This window comes from Vanellus vanellus, assembly GCF_965231255.1.
Source record: "Vanellus vanellus genome assembly, chromosome: 4".
Taxonomy (NCBI): Eukaryota; Metazoa; Chordata; class Aves; order Charadriiformes; family Charadriidae; genus Vanellus; species Vanellus vanellus.
Window position 1 is genome coordinate 57,441,245 of NC_138909.1, and position 26,524 is coordinate 57,467,768.

The 26,524-nt window shown below is 40.4% G+C and overlaps 1 protein-coding gene across 2 annotated transcripts in view; it reads right to left on the bottom strand.

Annotated features, from left to right (window-relative positions):
* STK32B (serine/threonine kinase 32B) overlaps positions 1 to 26,524 on the bottom strand; it is a gene marked incomplete at both ends in the record, with an annotated part of 173,845 nt that overhangs the window by 39,023 nt on the left and 108,298 nt on the right. The window contains 2 exons of one of the 2 annotated variants that reach the window (XM_082482817.1): positions 5,364 to 5,453; positions 14,498 to 14,535. In XM_082482817.1, the coding sequence (XP_082338943.1) occupies positions 5,364 to 5,453; positions 14,498 to 14,535 (128 nt within the window). The remainder of the gene's footprint in view (positions 1 to 5,363; positions 5,454 to 14,497; positions 14,536 to 26,524) is intronic. The other variant, XM_082482818.1, reaches the window with a different exon arrangement.

Below are 26,524 nucleotides of genomic sequence, written 5' to 3' on the forward strand. Positions count from 1 at the left end.
TGGCGGGGAGAGGGTCGTTACTGCAAATGGGTGCCCAGCACAGAGCACATTCTCTGAGACACAAACATATTTCTTGCAGCCTGCACGAGGGATCAATATAAAAAGCATCTCTTTTTTTCTTTTTTTTTTTTTCTCCTCATAAAGATAGAACTGTTGAAAATGGCAAACACTTACACAGGTGCTTCCAGCCAGGCAAATGCACTCTTTCTTTAAACACAAGAGACCTAAGGAACAGCCTTCTGCAGGAAGAGCGAGCCACAGCTGAATATCCCAGGCACAGGCTGAGGCCAGGGACCGTGTCCTGCCCTGCACTGGCTTTCCCGGTCTGACTCCCAGTGCAGGCTGGAGGGGGCTCCCCTACAAGTGCTGGTGCAGCAGACAAGCCTGCCAAAAGTCAGCGAGGTCTCAGAAGACATTTGGCATTGTTTGCCAGCGTAGGATGAGAGCCTGAAAACTCATGAGTTCTCAAAGGGCTATTCCTACAAGAAAACCTCTGACAACACCCTCAATCCCATGTGTCACAGCAGGTTTGAGCAATGAATTTGTAATGATAAAAATCAGGCACAGGTGACACACGTTTCCTAAAGCAGCTTAAGGCACACATTGCATTTCACAGCTGCAGCCGTCTGAACAGTACGAGACAGAAACTCTGAAGACACCCCCCCCCCCCACCTCCCCGAACACTAAGAAGCTGATTCCAGCATTTCAGGTTGATGGCTTTGAGAAGCAAAACTGCAGAAGCAGCTGGAAGGAGGTTGTCTCGCCAGGCTGATGGCCTCCTTCCTTTCAGACTCCCCATTATCCCTGTTTTTGTTGTCTATATGTGGCAGGTATTTCACTTGTCTGGAAAAGGGAAGGGGGAATGTAGAGAAATTACCAGGGTTCCTGGGAAAACATTCAGGTTTAGATACGTTGCATTGTGTGTAACCATTTCATAGGTAGGGAAATAGCCAGCGAAAATTTCAGGCTGAGAAAGACTTAGGGGCAAAAAGGCTAATGTGAAGTGGGATTAAGCAGCGGTTGCAGGAGCTGACTCACACCATGCTTAGCATTACAAGATAGGTATCTTAATCAGAACAGCTAGTGCATTTTTACAACGCAATATCAATTCATTGCGTTTTTTCCTGGATATCAGTTTTATGCAGTCATGCTGCATGGGAGCAAATCGCTCCCTAGCAATTTCTCAACCTATTTCAATCGGATTTCAAATAGGAATGCAGGCTTCAGAGATAACATTTTTCTGTTTATTTCCTTAAATTGGCCATAGGAAGAAGTGAGAAATCCTATAAGTACCTCTACTAAGGGAAAGGCTGGAGAGTGCCCTCATATCTGATTAAACATAACGGGATCCACATGAGAGTAAACTTTTATAAACCTCCAAGAGGGGGAAAAGCTTTCATCACATCTCATACCTTCATCGTGAAAACCAGCATAGCGTAAGGCAGGTTCTTACAGGAACCACTAAGTTCCCTCGGTTATGGTGCTCAGTGAATATCTTGCTTGAAGGTGATTTTGTCTTGTTACACCAAGGTTAAAGTGAGGTTTAAATTCCTGGTAATGAAAGCTTACTAGGAACCGTAGAGCCAATCTCCCCAAGTCTTTTTTTCTACCTCTTTCATTGACTAAATAGCTTAGACAAGACACATGGAACGTCTTTGATACAGCCTTAAAGCCAGAAATCATATGGAAAACTTTCTTAATTTGAGCATTGCAACTGAAAAAGTCTTTGTAGCATTTCACTAAAGTTATGATTCTTCACAAAATTAAAGGTGTAAACTAAAAGAGGAAAGGAAGTGAAATCAGTGCGCTTAAGAGGAAAAAGCAGCACCAATGAAGGTCTGGCCATATCTGTCAAACTCCTAATATTTGAGGTTTGCTGAAGCTTTGATACCCAAGCAGTGCCAAAAAGAATCCTCACCTGGCACTTTTCACCTGGAACAGGATTTTTATAGCTCTAAAAGCTTTCATTGCTTCTTACAGCTCCAAATAAATGCAAGTATGACTCTTCTGACTTTCCGGGTAAAGATGACACTACTTGTGGCTTTTGGAGTATTTTTGTATTTCCAAGAGGAGAGGAAGGCACACTAGAGAGGAAATAAGCTGGTGGAAGGTGCTGTAGTCTCTTCAAAAAAGGACAGAGCAGTTTTCTTGTACTGCTGCTGGTTCTTCTTGCGAGATTGTTGGATATGGGGGAGATCTGATGTGTGGGGAGGAAAGTTCAGGGGCAGAACAGCTCCGTGAGCTCAGGTGAACCAAAACAACAGTCTGTTGGTGTGCAAATGTAGTATCTTGTCCCTATCTCCCATCTTCCCCTGACTCCAGGTCTATTGTTTATCTCCTTCCTTGGGCTCTCACAGGAACCTTCCAGGAGCTTTGCCCTGGGGAGGAAAACACTCTCAGCTGTCTATGGCTCTCCGGGATTAGCTCAGAGAAAGGATTTGCCATGATGCAAAGCTGAGGAGCGATTACAAAACAATGAGGCCATAAGGACATAATCTATCCTGGAGATTAGTATTTTCCTACTAAATACAAGGACTCCAGAATTTTCTAGCAAATGGAGAATACCATGGAAAGGGACATAAGCAGAGTTTAGGCACGATGGACTGGACTTTGGCATTTCTGCATCGAACAGATGAAGAATAAATAGATGTTGTCTAAGATTAATTTCAGCTTTTCCTTCCTTGTACCATCTCTTGGCAAATGTCAGCTACACAAAGAACAAGCTACTCGTCCTCCTTGGGGTGAGGGTGAAGGTTGGGCATTCCAAAAGGATGAGGCCATTTTTCATAATTTTGTCCTTAAAATACAAAATCACAGTGCTTAGCACTTGCTACAGATTTTTGAGCTTTCTGTTGTTAAAAGCTAGTTTTTTTCTTGTGAGAAAAGCCTGCCAACAGAGACCACTAATGAACTAAGAAAGTGGCGATCCACCTATGTGTGCAGATGGATGTTGTTTCCCGTTAACTCTCAGCAAAATATTTGAAGAATACTCACATACTTTTTTGTACAGCTGTTTTAACTAATCTGCTTCTAATCATTAGCTGCCAGATGATCTCGTCATTACACACATTCAGACTATGATAGACAGATGCTAAAATGCTAACTGACCCCTAAGCAAGTACTCAGCTTTTTTCTGCTTTCATAATAATTAGGCTTTCTAATGTAAAACTCTGCAACCGCTTCAAGATTGAAAATGTAAGGCCATCAAAACAGTCATTTAATTGACTACCAAATTAAATCTCAGAAAAGACTCTATTGTTATGGCTGCTGTCATCATCACATTTAAATATGGAAAATGTCTATTCTGAATTTTTTTCGGCTCCTGCAAAATGACTACTCTTCAAGGGTGTTTTTGAATAATCTGTGTAATAAGAATTTACACACCTAATGACAATGGCTGCTAGAAGATCGCAGGCATCTATTTAAGCAGCATGCGAGAGCTCTGAGAAATAAGCTTTTCACAGAAGTGCAAAACTACCATATAGAAAATGTTGGAATCTTTTAACATTTCAGTCATCATGTATGCAAGGCCACTTTCACAAAATTCAGTAATGCATGTATGTAACTGGTTTCACATGTCAGTTGTACAGCTATTTGTGTGTTGGGGGGAGGTCAAATTACTTTGAGAGAAAAAAAATATTTTCTTGAGTTCTTGTTGGTTTGTTTGGGGTTTTTTTCATAAGAAACCCACCACATATTGGCAAAAATGCTCAAGCAAGTTTTTTTTTAAACTATAGCTGTGGGTGTAAGTGACATTGCAGCATCCCTCCCCTCTCTTTTCACTACAGTGAACAGGGAACCTGTGGTACAACATTGAACACTCAGGTATCAGCCCTGAGGGGAGGCTCAGTACCCAGACTTGATCTCCAAATGTTCTTAGAGATGCTGAATTAGGCACTCAGCTGGAGCTAACTGATACCAAACGCTGAGAAAATTTTCATCTAAAACCTCAATCCTCTGCATGACTTAAATGTTTGAGTCAGGACTACATGAAACGTTTCTTGGTCTGTCTTGAGTACAGTCATAAGAGTAAGCTAACCAGTGTCAGGTTGGTGTACTGGTGATGAGCCCAAGTGGCACAGTATGGCCACACACATGCTATTGCATCCCATTAACTACCAAACTCGACAGCTATGCCCAAGCTGCTCAGGGTAAATAGACTCCAGCCCCTGCTAACTCCCTGGGAATTATTTTGGAGAGTGCTAGCTGATTCGTGCCAAAACCACATCATATCTGAAAATGACTGCTCCGGTGCCTGGGACTGCTCTGACAGAGTCTCACAGCGGGTACAGAGGCACTCTGCAGACGCCTGTCTGCTTCACGTGCAGGCTGGTACAGTGCTCTTTGTGCTGAGAAAAACGCAAGCGTTAATTCCTATTTCTTGGGCAAATGCTTTGCTCCTATACTAACATGCAGAAGTACAGTAACACAGTGGCCTTTGGTTCCCTGAATGACATTTTCAGGATACGGTAATTTACCAGTATATTACTGGTGCACAAGTGTCAGATGTGCTCTGAGCACGTCTGCTAGAGAACGTCTCTTGGAGACACGCATACCTCTTAGTCTGGTTTCCAGAACCCAAATAAGTTTAGTCTTAAGCCATTCATCTCCACAGCCAATGACAATTATGCACACAGACAGCATTAAAACAGCAGATGTTTAGGAGGCCACAAATAGGACAAATCACACCTATTCTTAGTCATGGAAGCTAGGCTAACTTTGGTGGGACAAATAACCTTCAGGAGATGCCTTCTGTCCTTCAGCTCTAGGGGAAACTTAAATTATTAGCTTAGCCAAGATGCTTAACATTTAGACACATGAGGACAGGAGAACTGAATTTTACTCTCCCAGCTTTCAATCTATCCATGCATTTAAATTACATGATTAAAAGACATTAAATGCCCCTGAAAGCCATAGAGCAAGTACTTAAAGGGTTAGCAACAGAGGACTCTAACAGACATATTTTTGAGGAACTCGGCATGGCAAAGCAATTAAGGATGTGCCTAGATAATTCTAAACTGACTTTACATGTTCTCTGCTAGATCATAGCCACAGTGGTGCAAATACAATCATATCTTCCTGTCTCTAGCTGTGGGGATTCGCAGGAAGTAACACAGTTGAGATTCTCCCGAGTTTGCTTCACAAAACTGAACAGAACCTGCCTAAAGGCCACGTGGAGACCAAGCTCCTACCCAATCCCTCCATCTCCAACGTTTTCCATTACTAACACATATATACTGCCAAAAAAATAAGTTGATCACATTTATTGTATGTTTTTACAACTTAAAAGCCTTTTAACATGCCATTAGACAATGTTAATATGTGTGGTTTTTTACATTTTTTAAATGGTCTTGAAAACTTACCCATATAGGGCTTTGTGCCAGCCATAGAAGAAGCTTTTTCTGAGCCTTTCACTATGGTTGCTATGTTAAAGTCAGTGATATGAACATGTCCTGCAATTACACAAAATAAAAACAGAAGTTAAAATAGCACATCATACAAATATTCCTTCCTTTGTTTAATATTTAGGTGATAACAGAAAGAAATTAAATTGGAAAGATTCAAAACAATTCATGGAAACTTACTATTAAATGTTGCTCATAACTAGGAAAGTCACATTAGCAGCAAAATTATAGGGTACTTTTCCTGTATGGTTGCATCCATTATCTGCTTGCAGCACTGAATCTTTTAGGCTGGTCACCCCTGAACCTCCTCATGCCGTGAATGTTAGGGATAGTAACCAGATAGTGACAGGAGCAGTGCTGAATTTTGTGAAGCTATATGTGAAACCTACCTCTCCTTATCTCCAACTAGAGCCACCCCTCCCACTCTCGGGTAGTTGTGACACCTGTCTGCTATCACATCTGCTTCAGGTTACCATCAGCCTGGTTTTTTACTAAGTCTCCTCAGGGCAAAAAGGGAGCCGAGAAGAAAAAGGCTATTTTTGTTGTACAATAACTATAAAATTAGATCCATGGTAGCAGAAAAGTGTGTATGTCACAGCAGCAGGTCCCAAATGATCACTCATTTGACAGCAGGTTGTAAGATGAAAGATAAGTGACACAAGTCAGCCCAGGGACTCGCCGCCTGACCAGCCAGACAGCTGATTTAAACTGAACTAATCAGGCTGGATGGCCCAAACCTGCTGTCATTACTTTTTTCCTGGGGTGGTTTACAACAGGCGTAGGTTAAATTGCTCCACCACAGTGAAGCAATAGTTGTTAATGCTAGCTTGCTGTAGGCAGGTAAACTGAATGCAAATCCAGCCTGAAAATGTACCTGCAGACTTTTAATTTGATAAGTCTGCTGTTAGCTTCTGCATCTTCCACGCAAGGACTAGTTTTGTACTGTGGAGTGATGCAGATATTACGCTCTCTATGATTACATCTGGCAATGCCATTGAGGAGGACAGAGTACAGGGAAAGTGGCTCCCTTCCCCAGCTTAGCCCCGCACTCTGATCGGGATTAATACATCATCTGTTGAACTAAACTCTCAAGTGACAGGTTCCTGTGATTTTTTTCTTTATCAAGATCTCAACTTCATTCAGTCTACAGAATGGAGCACGCTTTAGGCATGATGCAGTTATTAAGCAGGGGTGGTTCTTATCATATTTGTTGCCAAAGACGAAAAGAGTGTAACAAATGACTGATGTTGAATGTTACCGCAGTGCCTGACTGAGGAACAGCAGTCTCAACAAAAGATGATGCTGCTCCGACAGTCTAACCTAGATCCTGCTCGAAGTCCGCAGGAAATTTATCTGCCAGCCTCTAAGAAGTCTGCAGCCACACACGTGTGAACTGAAATTCTCAGAGTCCCCTAATTTGGCCAGATCTGAGCTGGTTTTGAAGGGGAAAAGGAAGGCGGCACATCCCACTGCTAAACTTGAAGCTATTTCTCCAAATGGGAGACGCAGTAGACATTTTCAGCGAGATGGTTTGCGTGCTTTCTGCACTTTTCCCAAAAACTGCTTACGTTTTATTGGCACTTTCTTCCTAAGACACCCAGCTCAGGGAGACATCTGCACGTGGCAGACGAAAACTGTGAGCAGATGAAAGCATTCACTTTATAAACGGGCGGAGGTGTTACGCTGCCATAGCAAAGAGTCGGTGTTCACAGCCCAGCCTGCCCTCAGATTTCAGGGTGGCATTCCTCCTTCCTGGTGGCCAGAGCTAATGGCTGGTGAGTAGCAAGCTTGCAGTTTATTTCTGCAATAATAAAACAGCATGGCAGAAGGCTTCTCGGAAAAGATAATTGAACCACATACAGACACCTCATGGCAGTAGTTTTAAGCAGTTCTGTGTGCACCATAGAATGAAAAGCTGCAAGGATCTCGGCAGACTAATCCTTTCTCTTTTTTTGACAGACAAATATAAAGTTCTGTCATTTAAGTGACAGCATTGTAAGTGATGGTCCCTATTAGAGTGCCAGCAGGACAGCCTGTTGCAAAACACCTATCGCATAATATCCATTCAGACTGATCCAAACAGTTGATTTGCAATGAAAATTGCCTCTCCTGCCGTGCATTGTTTTCTCTTCCTTTTATTAGATTTCTTCTCATTTAACAAACCCAAAATAGCACACGTGAAGCATCATATACAGTGGTTGATGTTTTTTGTTAAAAATGCCTCTCTGCAAGGTAAAGGATGGATTGGGAAGATAGGTCCTCCATAGCTTCTCCGCATCCTGCTGCCGACACCGCAGCAACACTCAGCTCCTGTACACGTAGCAGTGCACAGCACAGCCGTGTCTGCACCGCTGGAAAAACCCCACCTTTGCTCTACCCCATCACGTGGCCACCCCGCAGCCCATGGGCTGCCTGCAGGGAGCCTTTGCCTGGTGCTCAGTGGGCTGTTAATTGGCTCTGGAGGGAAAGCAAGGTGTCCCCTAGGCAGGCAGATGGCTGTGCTGCCGCAGGGACCGCACACAGCGCGTGGTGGGAGCTGGGGGCACGGAGAGGGGCTGCGTCTGGGGCTCAATCAGAGCAGGGGGTGGTAGAGAATGAACCTCCTGTGCCTGTGGAGGAGGGCCGGAGGCATGTCGAGGCAGAGCTCTGCCTGTCTGCGCACACCACTGAATGGTTTCCACTCTTTTAAGTCCAGTGACTTGTATTTTTAAATATGTTTTTCATTCCTGGTCTGAATATTTCAAGGGACAGTTCGACCCCAGTTTTCTATAGGAGTCTTTCTAATCAGCCTCTAAGACATCTTTTTACTGCAACCATTGCATATAGGAAAAGGAAAGGTTATTGCTGCGGTAAATATGCTGGGATACTAGTGGATACTAGGTATTTCATACTGTTTCCAAAATTTCAATTCACGGGGACTTTTTCCATCTGAGCTTCACACGTTGTACTTGCTCTCCCTTTCTGGATATTATTGTGAACAACTAAATGTCAAAACCAAGTCTGTACCCCAGCTCCCTTCTCAGGTATCTGGTACAATATTGAATTAAGCAGTATGTCAGTGCCACTTGGGTTTAGCTTTTAAGCGCTGTGAAGCAGAGCAGTGCACAACAGATTCAGCAGTACCTGAATAAATTCAGGTATCACAGGGAAAGAGCTCAGTGTTTAATGCCCACGGCTGCATGGCCCCATATGATAATAAGATGATGGTGGAGAGAAGGGAAGAAGAGGCAAACGACCACATTCCTCTGGCTCGCTGCAGTCGCTTTTTCAAACCATCCCAGACTGCACAGATTTCACTTAGGCCAACAGGTAAATTGCAAGCAGAAAGCATCTCAGTGGAAATTGTTTCAAAAATTGTATTCCTCCACTCACCTTCCAGTTAAGGCTTTAACAGAGAAAATTTGTGAGTTAATACCCAGAGCGCAGTGTATGACTTTGAGAAGCTTTAGGCCTGCGCTTCAGAGCTGCTGTGTGGCTTTTATGCCTCACTTTTCCACATGGCCTGAAACCTCAGTATCTGAGGTAAACAGCAAATGATCTTTGCTTGGACTATTTTTTCGTTTTTGAACAAATCGTAATGACAATTAAAACAAGTCCTGAAAAGGTGGCTGGGGCTGGCTGACTAACATTTAGCAGAGGAAAACGTACATGACTTCAGACCTCATTGAATTTCTCAGAGTCTGAAACCAAAGGGGTGAACTTGAGGGCAGAGAGAAAAAGTACCAGACTGGAGTTAATGTCACCGACTCAGCACGCATAAGAGCTGATGGGAAATCTCAACACAGTAACGTTTTGGAGAAAATTCAGGTCTGCTTTGCCCTCAGAAGGTCAAACCCTATAAACAATTTTAAAAGCCTCTCTCTGGGTTCATCTGTAGTGTGTACAAGCTCACATCCACATGAACTTGGCATGACTTGGCACTCTGCCGCTTATCATCAGGGAGGTTGTTAGAAACCTTATTGTAGCACTATAGATGGGTTCAGCGAGGCTGTGCGTTTTAAAACGGTAGGCTGTTTAATGGCCGTGTAGGCATGTAAAAGTTTCAAATATATTTTTAAAGCGTAGGTAGCTTCAGGTGGATGCATTATGCTGAGAACATTCATCTTGTTAATCACCGTCGGAGGGTTAAATGAGATACAGTCCCTGAAAATTGTCTGTGGGCACGATAAGGACCAGCTCTAGTGCAGACGCACCAGGTACATCTTTAGTGGAGACTTTATGTCTCCCAGACATAATACATACAGTAATAACGTTGCCAGTTCTGTTGTTCAGAAGTTAATATTGGGGTTCAAACTACTGAATTTATGGGTGGGTTTTTTCATCCTATTTTGGGGTTTGAGACCAAGATTGCTCATTGGCTGCATCTTTCAATTTTGCTTATAGTTTTCAAATGAGAGCTGAGCTTCTCATGTGATCAAGGAATTAGAGTTTTAAGGAAAACTTGAATGACCATAAAACTATATAATCATATATAATAAAGCACATATGAATGCCAGCTTAAATCTGCCTTGCTCTCTCACAAAAGAAAAGATTACAGAGTAGAATTATCACTAACAGATGCAAAAATCCAGTCTAAAAAACCCCAAACCCTGATAAAATATAATTAGTCCCGTTAAGTCTCGAACTGAAATATTAGGTCTGTGACTTCAATATGGAGAACCACCAGGAAACAGTTCCAAGACTAGACGTAGGAGGCATTCAGTGCAATTAGCAGGTAGCACCTTCAAAACAAACAAACAGGTTGTGAGTCTTCAGATATTCTGTGTTTAAGCTAAGGACCACTTTGCCACAAGACATTAAGGATGCTAACAGTTCCCTCCACTCAAGGGAGCACCAGAAAAGATGATGGAACAGACCACTGAAAGTTACTAAATGTGTGGAAACCATATCCAGCTCAGGAAATGCCTCAGTTGCAAAAGGCTAGGGGTTGGGTGAGTACATGGAGAAAGTACCACAAAAACTTGTCTTGTTTTATATGCCGCTCTGTCGTTTACCTTTTGGAGACTCTTGGAGACATGAAACTCAACTAGATGGGTCTTTGATCCAATACGGTTGCTCTTCTGCTCTGAAACGGAAAACCTGCATATCTGTAACACTATCTATGGCAAGAGAGAGGGGCAAGAGGACCAGAGCAGCGCCTTATAAGGAGAAATTAAAAAGGCTGAGGCTCTTTAGCTCTCACTCAGGACAGTGCTGAAGGAGGTTTTGAATATCATGAAGATTGTGATTGTAAGCTGTTATTCACCAAATCCAGCATTCTAGGAGCAGATGTTTTCTTGAAAGAAGAATGTTTCAAAACACACAAAAGAAAACACTTTTATGAAGGATGGTGAAGTTCTACAACTTGTTGCTCTGGGAGGTTGTAGAGGCCAATATCAGCAGTAGCTTCAAAAACACAGTAGGCAAAATCATTAACAAAGACTCACCCAGATTCTAAAGGGAATATACACAGATACTCTAATTTCCTAATACAAAAATTGTGGGTGATAGGAACACTGAAGCATTTGATGACTAAGTAGCAAAGGGCACACTCCATGAGTAGTATCTTCCCTTGCCACTGGTTGCACCAGAATACCGGCTGAGGTCTGAGCTAGCAGAGAGTTCTTCCTTGGTAAACCAAACAGGGACCCTGCTGGGTTTTATGAAATGATGCCTTGAATAACTTGCCTGAGAGGAAATCAAACCCTTGCAAATTTCCTGGAAATGGAGTGTAATAATGGTGTGGTCACTCTGCACAATGCAAAACCTGGATGCCGAAGTAGAGTCTCATAACTTCTGCAGAACGACCAGAAATGTTAATATCAATGGTGCTACTAAATAGCTATAGAAATGACGTTATCATCTCTGAAAAAAGGCACTTTACTAATCTGTTTTCCATTGCTTGTTTTTCTGCATTTTAGGCATTCTAAATCTCATTAGACATCATAGCTAATAGATCATGGAAAGATTTAAAGACATCTTTAATTTCTTTGATATTTCAGAAAAAAATACAGAGAGTTGCCAGCTTTCAGTTCTAAATGCTGTCATTTCAGTTATATTGTTCTAAACCATTAAAACCATTAGAAGAGGAAGCAGAATACTGTTATTAAGAGAATTCTATAATGCTTTTCTCTATACAGTACAATAATAATAGCTGTCCTGAACCATCAGGTAGTCCCTTCAGCTATCACTAGAATAATTGTGTTTCAGATGCATGTTAGAACAGAGCACTACCACTAAATTTAGAGATTAGTGTTAGTTGTAAGAGGAAGAGGAGCTTTCTGGGAAAACTGAAATGGAAATGTGACAAAAGAGTTTATGGACAACATTCATTTCCTTAGAGGGATCTGACTCCGGTTCAGAGAGTGAACCCTGAAACCAGCCCTACTTTCTGTCCTCAGAGAAGACTCATCTATGTGATGGAGAATCTCTCCAGGAGACCAGGCAATCATTTTCTGGTAGGGGTTGGACACTATTTGAAGCAGCTGATCACCCCATTCTCATGTAACATTATGCTTCTCATGATCATCAAACATTTATTTCCACTGATGCATCAGAACCTGTGCTCAGCAGTGTTGAGATGTGGCTTTGCTGAAAAGTATATGGGAAAATTCAGGCTTCCTCTGCCAGAATGATTTTGCATATGTTGTATACACTTTTTTTGTTTATTTTCTTTGTAAATTAAATTGATCATTTTTTATGGGTTAAGAAAAATCTCCTGTTTCAACTACCTCTGTATTCCTCCGGTATGTTCCTTAAGCCATACAGATACACTGTAATGAAACTAGTTTTAATGAGCAGGAATATCTATAATTTATAATCTTGATATATATTATGAAAGTCGGTCAGTTTAACTGCTTGAAGATGTAAGGCAATGTGAACAGCGTAACACTACTCTTTGACTTCAGCCAAAAGAGGTTTCTTCGGTGAGGTCAAAGAAATCTAACTCACTGAGACAAACCCTCAGTCCTAAATGTTGTGCATATCCAATTCCATAATACTTTGTGTAAGCACAGTTTGTTTAATGAACTGTAAGAAAGGCCGAGGGGTAAAGTCAAGCATATAGGAAACTGTTGTGTCATCTTAGAGGCCACAGGCTAAAATAAAGTTCCTTCCTGTGCACCTGATTAGAGGCATATTAGGTGAATTTGTTATGCCTCCTCTACAGCCTAGCATATTTATAGTTCATATATTCAGCACATTTTTCGGCTTAATCAAAGCTCTTACGGACTTCAAGGGTAACATTCATCTTGCAAAACATACATCTATACGGTGGATATCTATATCTTTACTCAAAACTTCCTAGGTATTAGTCACCAAAGAGAAATAGGTACCAGTGTGTTGTGCAGACATCCAGAATAGAACAGATGATCTAAACCACGTCTATGTCTTTCAGTTATCTGTAAAGGAGGCCTGTAGTGACGAGCACGGTACAGACACCTGTCTTACTGGTGTCTCCTCATTTAGTGAGTTGAAGTATGCAGACCCTTATCCAGGTTGAGCGAATTACATCTCCCAGCCACATAACAGGTCTGTGAACCAAGGATCCGTGAGCTAATTAATTCTGCTGACCAAGGTCTATCTGCGAGCCCGGAGAAACATGGCTGTTTCACCACGTGTCTGCAGGTGTGCTATGAGGGAGCAGTATTCTGCTGCTTTGCAGAACAGGGGCTATCCATCCCAAAATTTCCAAGCTGGCTGCAGATAATTTTGTTGCTGAACAGCTTATAATCACCAAACCCCCTTCATTTTGCAGCATATCACTCACGCTGGTGTAGCTGTTTCTCTGCAATACTTGAGCCCCCATAGGAAATCTCTTGCAAGAGGCTGATTTTGTGTGGTAATTGACCTTGATGAGGGGCAAGGAGAGATAAGGGCAACCGTACTTCAAACGCTGTCAATCAGAGATTTAACACTCTCATAGTCGTTTCATGTTGCCTTTGACATCTTTAATTCACCCAGGACTTTAAGACAAGAGATTTCTATTTCATGCTTATTTGCTGATATTAGTGTCTAGGGAACATTAACACTTATGGGTCTGAAGCATTAGATTCCTGAAGTTCTAGATGGTTTAAAACTCCAACATTATTTAGCTTTGTTGGCTTCCATATTCCCAGGGTCAAACTCCAGCTGTTTACAATGTTACCTCTTTAATCAACTTTTACTTGTATACCCAGCAGCTCTGCAACGGATTTTGAAAGATAATGGTAACATTGGCATAATTTCAAGTTTATATTTTCTCAAAGATTAACTGCTTTTATTCAACTTCTGAGGTGAACAGAGCACAAGACTTTCCTACAGTAGCAACCACACATCTCCTTTTTCCATTTAGTCTTTCTCCTGTACATACTTCCGTTCTAACTGATACAAGGTTAATGCCTTCTTTACCTGTATTTTCTCATGCTTTTCCTATGAATAGTTGCAAAAAGATGCATGAGGTTTTAGCAAAATACTTCACAGATAACCTGTACGTGTAAAATTTAAGTTTAAAGAAATTAGCTGCTTTTTTCTTTTTTTCAAACCACAAATTTTTTGTTTGAGATCATGGAGTTAGTACTGAAAGTTCAAGCCTGATTATGTTGTCTGGCCCTTTTTAAGTTATTTAAGCCAGATCTACATGTAGAGCCATAAAATTTTGCAGACTGAGAGGCAAATTTCCAAATCCTATATCAAAATTTAGGAAAGTAATTTCAGATACCTACATGAGAAATAATTTGCTATATGAAATTTCTTAGCCCTTCAGAAGTTCTAAAAAAGAAAACAAGTGCTTAGTACTGTTCTACTGATAGGCCCCTAAAAAGGGATTATGGTGATTCACAGTAATCCTGTTAATAAAATATTCATTTCTTTTTATCAGGTGTCCCTGGTGATCTCAATTCATATTAAATTCCTTCCTCTTCAGGTGTTTCAAGTGTCAGATCAGCATTTTTTTTTTTTACAATAGGAGGAGAAATTACAAAATCCACAAGGTGGACAGAGGAACTTTGTGGAGAAAGTCCAGATTTAAGCAGGAATCCAATATCTGAGGCTGATTTTCAAAGCATGTAATGAGCACGTCACTGAGATCTCAAGAATTAGAGATATCTCAGAGAAAGCAGTGAATATTCACTTACCATGCTCATCCAGTAGTATGTTGTCAGGTTTGATGTCCCTGTAAAATAAGGAAAGGAATGCATTACATTTCATACCCAAAGGAAACCTGCAATTTCAAAGTTTTCCCCATCTGGGTATGAGGGCCAAGTCACTTAAATCATTACAAAACCAATGAAAACCATATCATACATAAAGGCAATTGATTTTTATCGATATCTTTTTACTGCCCTGAGAAAACATGCATCCTAAAGAGGGTCTCTGTGGTTCCATTTCATGTGGGTTTGTTTTCATATGGTTAGCATTGACATGGATTTGGTTTCCAAGATCATGTATTTTATTCTTTATAGCAGTGGGAACAAAGAGATGGAAGATTTGCATCTAGGAGGTGCCTGATTGCCTCAGGGACTCTGCATTTGACAGACCCAAGAAATCATTTAATTGGAAACATCGGCAATCTACCCTTTCTGCCAGACCCTGCTGATCTGCCATGCTCACGTGCATCATCACTCATTTATTGTAGAGTCCTGCTATCTATTTTATGCTAATCGGGTAAGTCTAGCAGCTCTCCTTCAGGCCCCGAAACCCCACTTGGCTGTCTGTAATGGCAGGTACCGTGGTGGGGAAAGGAATGGGGAAAAAGGAAGATGGGGATTATGATGTGCTGAAGCATCAGCTCAACTCTGCCGTTCTTGGCACGAGGGAACAACATTGCCCTAAAGAGCCGCACTTTCAGGATCATTTTCCACAGACCTATGTTCATGCTGCTGTCAGGAGAGATGCAGACAGCTTTTCCCCGCCATTGTTGGACATTCCTACCCTCTTTCTTGGTCCAGCAATATTGGTCATGGTGCAGACCTGATCTGGGGGACACTCATCTCTTCCCTTTGCTGGCCTGGATCGGTCCCTGGTTTGGCGTACCCCGCACCTCGATGAGCGTGATGCAGCAGTGTTATGTGACACTGCCTTTTCGCTGGCAGCTTGCGCTTCATGTGATTTCAAAGACGTGTTCTTGGTGTAGCATTGCCAGAGTGGGAGATGCATCAGTCCACCTTGAGCAAAACATTTGCCCCTTGGCCTGAATTTTCCACTTACCTCAAAAGAAAAGGCACTGTAAACTGTCAAAATCAGCTGTTGAATGAATCTGCAAATGAACTCCAAACACTTCCACCAGTGTCATTTCTTTTAGCCAAGGGATGGCTTGATTATTCGACTTCAAATATTTCATAGGAAATCCTACCCTGACTGAAATACATATTAATACATACTTAGATTTTACTAACAAGTCTTTTCCAATGTGCCCATAAATGGAATAAGGAAAAAAGCGAAATGTTGCAAAAGGAAAATGTGTTACACCGGAACATTTTAAAAAAAAAAATAAAATTGGAGAATGACTTCTAAAGTACACATCATATAGGAATAAGATAGCAATAGCAATTATAATGCATATATGGCTTGCATGATGTGAGCTCCATCATCACCCAAACTCCACATCTTTACTGACAAAAGAAGGAAGCTTACAGTTTAGTATTCTGAATTCCACACTTTCTAGCTCTTCCTGAGAATCATATGAAATTGTGAAGTAGACTAAGATTATGTTTATAATTTGTGTAGCAGCAGCTGGGGAAACGTAGGATAAATAAGAAATTACTTTGAATCATTCCCTGCACATTTGGAAATAATGTAGGATGTGTATGTGTCTCTGTAAGGAAAAAGTATCTCACGATGAATTACCATCTGGAATTGAAATTTAAAATTATACTGATATTTCAGTGTGAAATACTGTATTTCTTCTGCACAACTTATGAGCTACCTATAATTCTCTGATGCAGCAGTAGTTCTGATTATATGTATAATATAAGGGTAAATGTCTCCTGGAGCCCATGTCGCCCACAAACCTCCAAACTCTGACTTGTCTCTTTCCTCTCCCCTGTAGTCACTTGTCATATCATTTAACATATCAAAACCTCTCCTTCCCCTGTTTTCATATGGGTGAAGTTGTGAGTTGTAGGATTAAACATCTTTGCTTATATTATAAAACTTCTCTTTGGTTAAATTATTGTAGGAAATTCTATACGTTTTTATATGTAATGTTATATCTAATCTCTCCATTGATAAGGCAGATTTTGGAAGTGCTAGTGTTCAGCTGGTATCAAATATATTTGCTAGTAACAAAATGATCTCTCTTTTTGATAACTGTTTTCTGATAATAGTTGGAATTGTGATTTCTTCTTGGGTAGCCTTTGTGGTTTGATCCATGACTTGAAAATACAACAATGACTTCCAATAGAAATAAGCACGTCATAGTTTTGACTGTTGAATTAAATATTTTGAACTTTATCTTCACAAAGTTTAACAAGCACAATCTGACTCTGCACTTCTCACATGGGTATAAAGATCAGGGGTCACATCCAAGTACCTTAGGGCCTTTCTGTGTCTTCCTAAAATCAGTGATACATTCAACATCACTCCAAACTGTATTCCCCAGTTTAAGAAAATAAAAATTAAGAATTGGAATGGTACAATCATTAGTACTTCACTGAGAATAAAACTGATCAAAAGTAGAAATTCACTTTTGTGAGCTACTGCCACTCGTACAACAATGCAGTACCCAGGAACTGCTCATTACAAGACTGTGCTTTTTCTATCTTTTTTTTTTTTTTTTAAGAAGGTTTAAACAATTTGAATATCTGCTATGGTATTGCACCATTAAACAGACTATACATTTTTCTTGCCACCAGAAAAGACATTGACAAATCCACTTGACAACTGTGTGTATCATCAGATATATATTTTCATGCAGTTGCATCTGTAATGTTCAGAAAGTTGAGTGGTAAAATGAGATCTGCGCTTATCTTTCTGTGACTAATTCAGGCAGTGGCTGATAATTGATACAGATGCACGCAGGCCATCAAGCCTTTCCTACCCAAGGGATTTTCCCCACTGTGGGCTCTGCCACCTTTGCTCATTTTGCTCGGAGGCAGGACTGTAGCTGGGGGCGGGCACAACAGGGTGTATTGCCTGGCACAGAGCAGCGCAACCCCTCAGTCCCTGAGGCAACCCGATAGACTCATAACCGTGCCTCAGATCTCAAAACAGGCTATTTTAAGCTGCTTTTACGGCAAGTAAAAGTCGTGGGCTAACATAAGCCAGAAGGTGAACAGGTTTCTTAAGTAAGATGCTGCTGTTTTGGGATCACATGCCTGGAGATGTGCCTGATGCCTAGTTTCACATGGCAGGTGAGAAAGCAAAGCGCAGGGGCACGGTGACGAGCGAGCCCGCAAGCAGCACTCCGTCGTGTGGTTGTCCCCAGTTTACAGCGTGACACTAAAAGCTCTCCTCTCCAGAGGCAGCTTATTGAAAGCTCCAAAGACTGCAGAGGAGTGAGGCCACTGCTCTGCCCTTGCACTGACCGCTGCCTGCTAGGCACAGGGCAGGGAGGGTTCAGCACAGCCAAGGGGAGGACTCGGCAGGTCTAGCAGCATTGCAATTGAAGGTACTGGGTATATTCAGAATGGAGGGCTTCCAGCCCCTGTTATACAAAGCCAGCTAGTTCCTTTAAATATATACTCCATTTAAATTCATTTAAATAGTAAAAACATTGTTTATGTAGGAAGGTGGATTTCAAAGATAAAATTCTTTAGTTAAGCAGTTTAAATTCAAATATATTAAGTGAAATTCAGTTTTGTCTACACATCAATTTTTCAGAAAACATTTTTCCTCTTAGCAAGCAGGTTCAAACAACAGGGTGTGAAATTCAACGCCTTAACTTCATGGTTTTCCTGTTACGCATATCACTAGCTAAAAGAATGAATTGAAACACTCATTCCATAACCCAAGTAACTTCAGCAGCTCATAAGATAAACTGAAGGACTTTTGCAAGGATCAAACTCACTCACAGTTTGGATTCAGAGGAGCCCTGGGCTGCCTTGTAACCATTCACCAAGCAACGACCAGCAGAGCTATGGCAGGGTCCTTGACAAAGAGTTCATAAACACAACTTTCTAGTCTGTACCGGTGCTATGCCAACTCTTTTTATACATAGAAATGGGAGTAGAGGAACCTTCACAGTCTTTGCTCAGTGACAGGACCGGTCATAGCTAATATAGCAGCTGGCCCAAGAAACTCAGACGTGAGGACAAATGAGAAAAAAAAATGGAAAATCAGTTCACTTGTTGATATTGCCTGTGAAACCATTTCTAGCTTTCTTCAATTGCCTTAGCTACAAATGACAAACTAAAGTTTCCTGAAGGATGAAAGTACAGTAAGAAGGTGCTGCATATAATTTCCAACTAGGAAAGAAAGATTAATAATCTGTTTGTATCTTCCATAACGTCTAGGCCAAGTGGGCATCCCATGCTTGAAGATATTCCCTCTGCAAGGAGGAAAACCATGAGTATGGCTTGAGTCATGTTCACTGCATATGCCAGCCAGCATCCCCTGAACTCCCTGCAAAGGTTCACAATAATTATGAAGGACTTGGGTTCAAGTACCTCCAGTTTTAATTACAGCTTCCATCAATCTTTCTTTCTGGTGTTACTAACTGAGGTAGAAGCAGATTTCTAAATTAAGAAGTGGAGAAGCAGTCTTCATCCTCGGAGGTTTTCAGGATCTGACTGGATAATCCCCAAGCAACCTGGTCTGATCTGAAGGCTGACCCTGCTTTGGGCAGGACATTAGACTAGAGGCCTCTGGAGGTCCCTTCCAGCCAGAATTAGTCTGTGAGTCTATGAAAAATAATGTATCCAATTTCAAAGTCCATCGTTCTTATTCCCCCTCCTTTTGGCTACAAGGAAGGTCATGAAAGATTGAAGAGACCTGGGAGAGGACTGTATTTATGGAACTTAGTGAGTCTTTGGTATAGTCCCTTGCAGTCGGAAGCTGGTCAGAGCTTCCATATGTTAAATTCTGTCATGGATCTTGAATGCTCATGAAGAAAATAGTAGGAATAAATAGCCTATCTTCAGCATAAAAGGAGGTTAGAATTGCAGTTTTAAAACAGCAGAGTTCCACCTCTGCAGTTCAGCACTGGAGAGGTGGAACACAATATTTATTAGCTATGTGAAGTGGTAAAAGAATGAAGATTGTTTCACTTAAAGAGGACTCTGAGAAATCTCAGTAAGAGTGAGCAAAACTAGGTGATTGTATAGCCAGTGCCAGATAAAATTAAGAATAGACACAAATGATATATATACATCAGAAGGAGAGATTCTGAATTACTTATCGGGATTAATGACCACAAATAAGCTTCCAGAGGTCACACTTTTGTATCCTTTATGTAGGTCAGATAGTCAGAAACAAAGATTGAAAAACACGTGATGATGACATTTGCTCTAAAGCTTGAAAACCAGAACAAACTCCAAAAAAGTTTCACGTCTACCGCTACTAATCAGCAACCAGGACATTGTAACTTTTGATCTCTCTTGATATCGACTGGACTTGAAACATCAATCTAGAAATGAAACGTGTGTGGTTTGTGAAGTCAACCATGATCTGCACAGTTTTTTCAAGGGGGAAAAAAGTACTGGCTGGTTTGTTGACTACCACTTCCCATTGATAACAACTAATTCTAAGTAGGTTACGGAAAAATATTGAAAAAAAGGTGTTATGCTCTACTTTAAAATAAAGGCAGGTCCTTTGGGTTACCTGATTTCATAACATCTGAAAGAAAACAGTCTAAAAAGAAAAGATTTGGGGAAGGCTGAACAAAAGAATTCCCTGAGAGTAAAGAACAAATAGATTAGGGTTGTTTAGCTAATGAAAGAGATCTGTAAGATGTGATGTGGCAGGCATATCGAACAATAAACAGTATCTAGATGGTCAATAAAACTTTTCTATTTGCTCTTGGAACATGAAAGCAAGGCTCATATTTCATAAAACTGAAGTGAACTAAACAAACAGAGTTTTATTTATACAACTGAGAATTAAACTCAAGTTGATTACTACAAGACATAATTGTGTAAAAACGCTTCAGAGGCTTAAACAAAGATTTAGCCATTGATGTGAATAACAGAACTACCAGCTAGGGTTCCTCCAGCTCAGATTAATGTAATTGATTTAGGAAAGCACTTCTACAGCAAGTACAGATGCTGTCTTCCCTTTACCTTCCTGAAACACATCAATAATAATGCCAAACACAAGATCTACGCTTTTCCTTAAACCTGTGAGATTTGAAAAACCAACACTGCCCATCTGTTTTATTCTGCTTTCGTATTTTGCAGCAAACATGCGTACAGCACAGGCTTGGCTTCTGCCATGTTTAAATTTGTGATTTTTTGCTTTTGCCTATATTTTCTCCTTATTTCATCAAAAGATTTGATGTGTTTCCAACACAGGGACAGCTGTTCTTTGCCAGTCCAAGCTGCCTTTTAATATTATCAGAAGAAATATTTCAGTTATAACAGCTCTGGATGAGTCTGAATTCACATGTGTAATGACAACTAACCCTTTATTTGATATCAGCAAAAATCCAAAGTACATTCTTTCAACTTTATGTCTGACTGATTTCACTCTTTGCCTTGCTGGCTCAGAACAGGATTTAATGTATTATCATATTTCCATTCTCTTGAGCTTCTAAAATCCCACAGTAACATCTATGCGCATTTCACTTGATAGTAGTTCTACCAGCATGACTTTTTAGGAGAATTTCCACTTTTTAACGGTGATTGATTTTCTCTGAACAAGGACTATTTAGGGTTCAAGTCTTCATTAACCAAAGGCAACTTCCAGAGAAAACTCAGTTGTGTACAAACTCATGAAATGAGGTCTTAGATTTTTAAAAGCAGCTCTTAACTGCTTTCATTCTAATAGACAAAAGACACGTACTCACTTCCATTCAAAGATCCGAACCTAGCATAAAAACAAATATAAGTTGTAACAAGGGAGGTTCAGACTGGATATAAAGGAAAGCTTTCACTGTGGGGACACACAAGCAGTGGAACAGGCTGCCCACAGGGGTTGTGTGGTCACCACCCCCGGAGTTTTTCAAGACATGACTACATAAATCCCTGGGAAGCCTAGCCTGTCATATCCGATCACGCTTTAAGCACAAGGTTGGACTAGAGACCTCCTGAGGTCTCTTCCAACATGAATTTTTGCATGATTTTTTATGTATAGGCAAGTTCTCCAAGGGAGCAAGAGGGCTTTCTCCACCCTTCAGGTCAGGAACAGCAACTGAATAGCTTCTTATAAACCACAACTAGAACCACAGCCCATAACAAACCTCCTCAGGGGCAGAGGTAATGCCTAGAGCCCACTGACAATAAAATTCCATGGGTCACAAGATATGCTTGTCACCACTGGATGCGGTGAGCCCATATTTACGTGTGTGTCACTGAAATTCACTGGTTTACAGTTAAGGCAGCCTACACTCTTGCAGAATGCCAAGGGTTTTTTTTCTCAGAGATTGTTTCAGAATATCCAAGAGAGAGATTAGATGGATTTTGCATTGTCATAAGGATGCAAAAGAAGCAAGATCCAGACAAAGGCCCTTGAAGTCAATGGAAGGATTACACTGGCTTCAGTAGACATTGTTTAAACCCTAATAAAGTTTTCCTTGTACTTTTTTCTCTTTGGTGCTGACAATCTAATTGTATGTTTTGTAGGATAAACCTTGAAATGCTGAGTTTAAAAGCTTTTTTTTAAAATCATGCAGCTCACATTAATTTTTTTTCTTATGCAGAAATAGGCATTTGAAGTTATTGTTTTCACTGGGAAAAAAATGTGATAAGATCACAGAAAGTCACATTAACTAGTTTTTAACCTGCAATGACCTTCATGATCCCGTTTGCCATCTCTTTGTCAAAATAGTCCCAACAGTCATGACTGAAAGTGAGCAATGGTTGTATTCTTGGATATAGGGAATGGAATAGGATATAGGAAGACTAGGAGTCTGCACTGACTATTAGATGCATGTGTTAAAGTCTAGATGACAGCTGCTACCATTAAAAAAAAAAATCACAGTAAAAAGCAACAACTTCTGGATAACAACCTGAAGTCACACAGGGATAATTCCAATAACCTCAGTTTACTGAGTACCTGATTCTCTCAAATATTAAATTATTCTCAATTATTTGCTCGTTACCCATTTATGTACTACAGAATATACCTGACCAGAGCCTTTAATTTTTTATTTTTTTTTTTTAAGGTTTAGTTAGTCACACCAATGTTTCACATTAACTCACAAACATATACCTGCCACATAATAATAAACTAATGTGTCATGAGTAGTTCTGGACAATTTTCATTAAGATTAATATTAGCTGTATAACAGTTCTTAACAGCCGTAAAAAATGGCAATGAGTTGGGAAATACAAGTTTCGGCTATGCTGCTCTACCAGAGCACTGAAGTGAACCATATCATACATTATAAAGGGGTTTCTCCTGATTATGGAAAGAAATGTGAACAAATTCTGATTTTCACAGATAGGGACCTCATTTCCTTTCTATTTGATATTTAGTTTCACAAATAATACACATGTCCAAGGTGTGTAGTTCATAAAGAGAGTGAGTGCATACCTAGCGAGGTTTTCTTATGGCAAGTTTGTTGAAACTTTGGACGAAGGAAAAGTTAATATGTACTGGTCCTGTACACTGGGATTAATTTGGCCAGAGGTGTTTTGCTTCTATAATGGCAGTACAGAAATGATGTATCCTCTAGAGCTGAACTGTACAGAATATCTACTAAGAGTGCTTGCTCGAGAAATAGTCTTAGTCAAGTCTGATGCATCCTCTGGTCCTTTCATCAACACCTCAACATTCATTTATCTTTTTATTTTTTTGTTCCTGATCACCATCCTTCCTAGTTTCAAGAAATGTTCAATGGTATTAAAACAAAATTATAGTAAGGGCCTCAGAGTTCTTTACTATTATTTCCTATCATCAGATGGATGGGAATGAAAGACTTTTGACTGCTCCAGACCTCTGATTGCCAGTTCACATACCTCTCACTTATATCTCACCAGTAATTGCTGTCACTTACTGTCCTTTCATAAAAAGACCTTCAGAGCCTTCTATTCCTGCTCTAATGAATGCCATGACATGGCACTACCCTGCGAATCGCTGTAATTTTGAAATTTAAAGACTCAGCAAAATTGGAAATTAGCTGAGAAGATATGGTATTAGATTATGAGATCTGTAAAGAACAAAACACCTTGTGGATGCTTGTTTGTATGAACCTGGTTGTGATTGCACAAGGCACTACATGTGACACCCAAGGCACCAGAATAATTAAGTTCAGAAATAGGCTTTCACAGTTCATGGCATCTGAATTATCCATGGCCCAGCATTGTGCCCTTGTTGCCAAAAAGGCCAATGGAATCCTGGGCTACATAGGGAAAAGCGTGGCCAGTAGGTCAAGGGAGGTCATTCTCCCCCTCTACTCTGCACTGATGAGGCCACAACTGGAATACTGTGTCCAGTTTTGGGCTCCCCAGTTCAAGAGGGACAGGGAACTGCTGGAGAGAGTCCAGCGAAGAGCAACTAAGATGTTTAAGGGCTTGGAGCATCTGCCTTATGAGGAAAGGCTGAGAGAGCTGGGACTCTTTAGCCTGGAGAAGAGAAGGCTGAGGGGAGACCTTATTATGGCGTACAAGTATCTAAAGGGTGGGCTGAAGGAGGATGGAGCCAGGCTCTTTTCAATGGTTCCCAGTAACAGGACGAGGGGCAATGGGCACAAGTTAGAACACAGGAAGTTCCGTTCAAATACACGGAAACACTTCTTTACGGTGAGGGTGACAGAGCACTGGCACAGGCTGCCCAGGGAGGTCGTGGAGTCCCCTTCTCTGGAGATTTTCAAGACCCGCCTGGATGCAGTCCTGAGTAATGTGCTCTGGGCAATCCTGCTCTGGCAGGGGAGTTGGACTAGATGATCTCCAGAGGTCCCTTCCAACTCTGAAAATTCTGTGATTCTGTGACTAAAACAGGAATGAGGAAACAATGTGTGTTAATGAAAGCCACTGGTCATAGGTATGGATAGCAAATACAGAAGCAAGCAATTGAGATGCTGACAAATTAAAGTACTGGTCCTGATCTTTACGCATTTAAAATTGGGATAATTCACTGACAACCAGAGACAAGTTACACAGGTAATTTATTGTTCCATGGCTCTTGTCAGCTGAGATATTTATAGGAAAAAATAAAAAGGAATGCTCTATTTTTAGCTATTTCTCTCTCGAGTAAGAAGAAAATTCCAGCACAGCTGAGATCCACTAATTCTGCTTGAAAGTAAAATAAACTTTTATTTTGTGCAAAGGGTGCAATAATTCATTCATTCAACTCAGCCATTTCCATTTGCACTTTCTGGAGCCTATTATACACAGAGGACTTGCAATGTCAAAGGGCATCACTTTCAGTGTCCTGTTTTAGTCTGAAATGTCAAAAAGCCTAAAATACTAATTGGTCTAAGTTCCATCCAGTGGAACTTACTCAGTCAGCACCATCTCCATCGAGAAAAAAAATGATAATAATCTGCATTTCAGACTCCAAATATGGCATGGAGCAAATTTGCAGTTTCACAGTGATTTACCAGATACAGTTTCAGAATGATAGCTTCCAGTAGGAGATTGCTTTTTTCAAATAAGTATATGCATGTGGATAGATAGATATCAGATGTCTTAGAAAAATCAACTCTTTCCTTCTAGAACGGCTCCGATTAACAACCGTTACAACTTGAAATGTAATCTGGTTTTATCACAGTATTCTAATAGTTTTATGATATTTTAAATATATGTTCAAATCTCACAGTACTCATTAGGGCAACTTCTAAATCTAGAAATTAATAGAATTCCACAGAATTCTGTGTGAAAAAAATGAGTAAAGGTTTTGGGATTTGAAAATCATTCCATAAAACTGAAACACCTTTGACAAGATTCTATACATGCAATCCCAAGTAATATATTCACCACCAATTAGAAATATGTAATTTTGTTATTACACAGTCTGCGATGCATTATTCAAGAACCTGAGGTATTCAACAAGCCAATAAGCCTTGCAAAAAAAAATCTTTTTATTGGCTCTTCCTATTTAAAATCTTCTCTTTTTATTTGAAATCTTTTGCTTTCTCTTCAATTCCCACACCTGATGCTTTCATGCAGAAACAAAATTTCCTTCTAAACCACTTCTAATTAGCTGGTAGCATGCATTCACATGACACTAGTCAGAATCCTATCATCCAGCCCATTATCACACTTTGGAGCCTTTTCCTTCCGTGGCAGCAAGACCATTTTCTGGGATGCCTGCAGGATATAACTGTGGTAATAATTATGACAAGTGAAAAGGTTCTCACTAATAAAGGCCTCTGAAGACCCTACCTCTTCCTATGTACCTCTAAATAGTGTCTGGACACATGGCTCAAGGCTTGGGACTGTAGTACCTAGATATACAGAAATATGTTACTGTGATGCTGAGCATTATGGTGCCTGTGGTGACTTTTTAGTTTAGCACAATATTTTACCAGGTGCTCATGAAGATGTTGGGTTTTCTTAGCACTCGTACCAGCCAATTTGATATAGCTCTGAAAATAAAGCTGTCAAAGAAGGCACCACAACATGCTTATTTACAAATACCTCAACTGGAACAAGCTTGTTATTTTCCAATTTTATCTCCATTTGGAAAAACCCTATTATGATAATATCTTCAATACTGTACTTGTAACAATAGGTGGCAGTAATGATATCTACATTTGTCTGCATGGCCAGTGGTCTCCGGAAACACTGTATTTGTCAATTTTTGCTTAGAGAAATAGTTGTAGTAGATTTTGTTGTTCCAGGTTGAAGAAAATGACCTTTTTTAAAACAGGAATCCTATCTTGAACCTTTCACATTTCTGGGTATATATAGGCAGATAATAGTCATCTTTGGCTAGGTTCAGCTCCTGAATTTGCATAGATGCTAAATTACAATAAAAATATTAAACATAGAATATTTCACTATATTGTTCTTCCTGAAGATCCAATATGACTTTATCACAGAGGTGTTTATATACTGCAGCAGCAAGAAAAATAGATGAAGATTCTTATATGCTATAGAAGCTAGAAAGATTTGTCCAAAGGA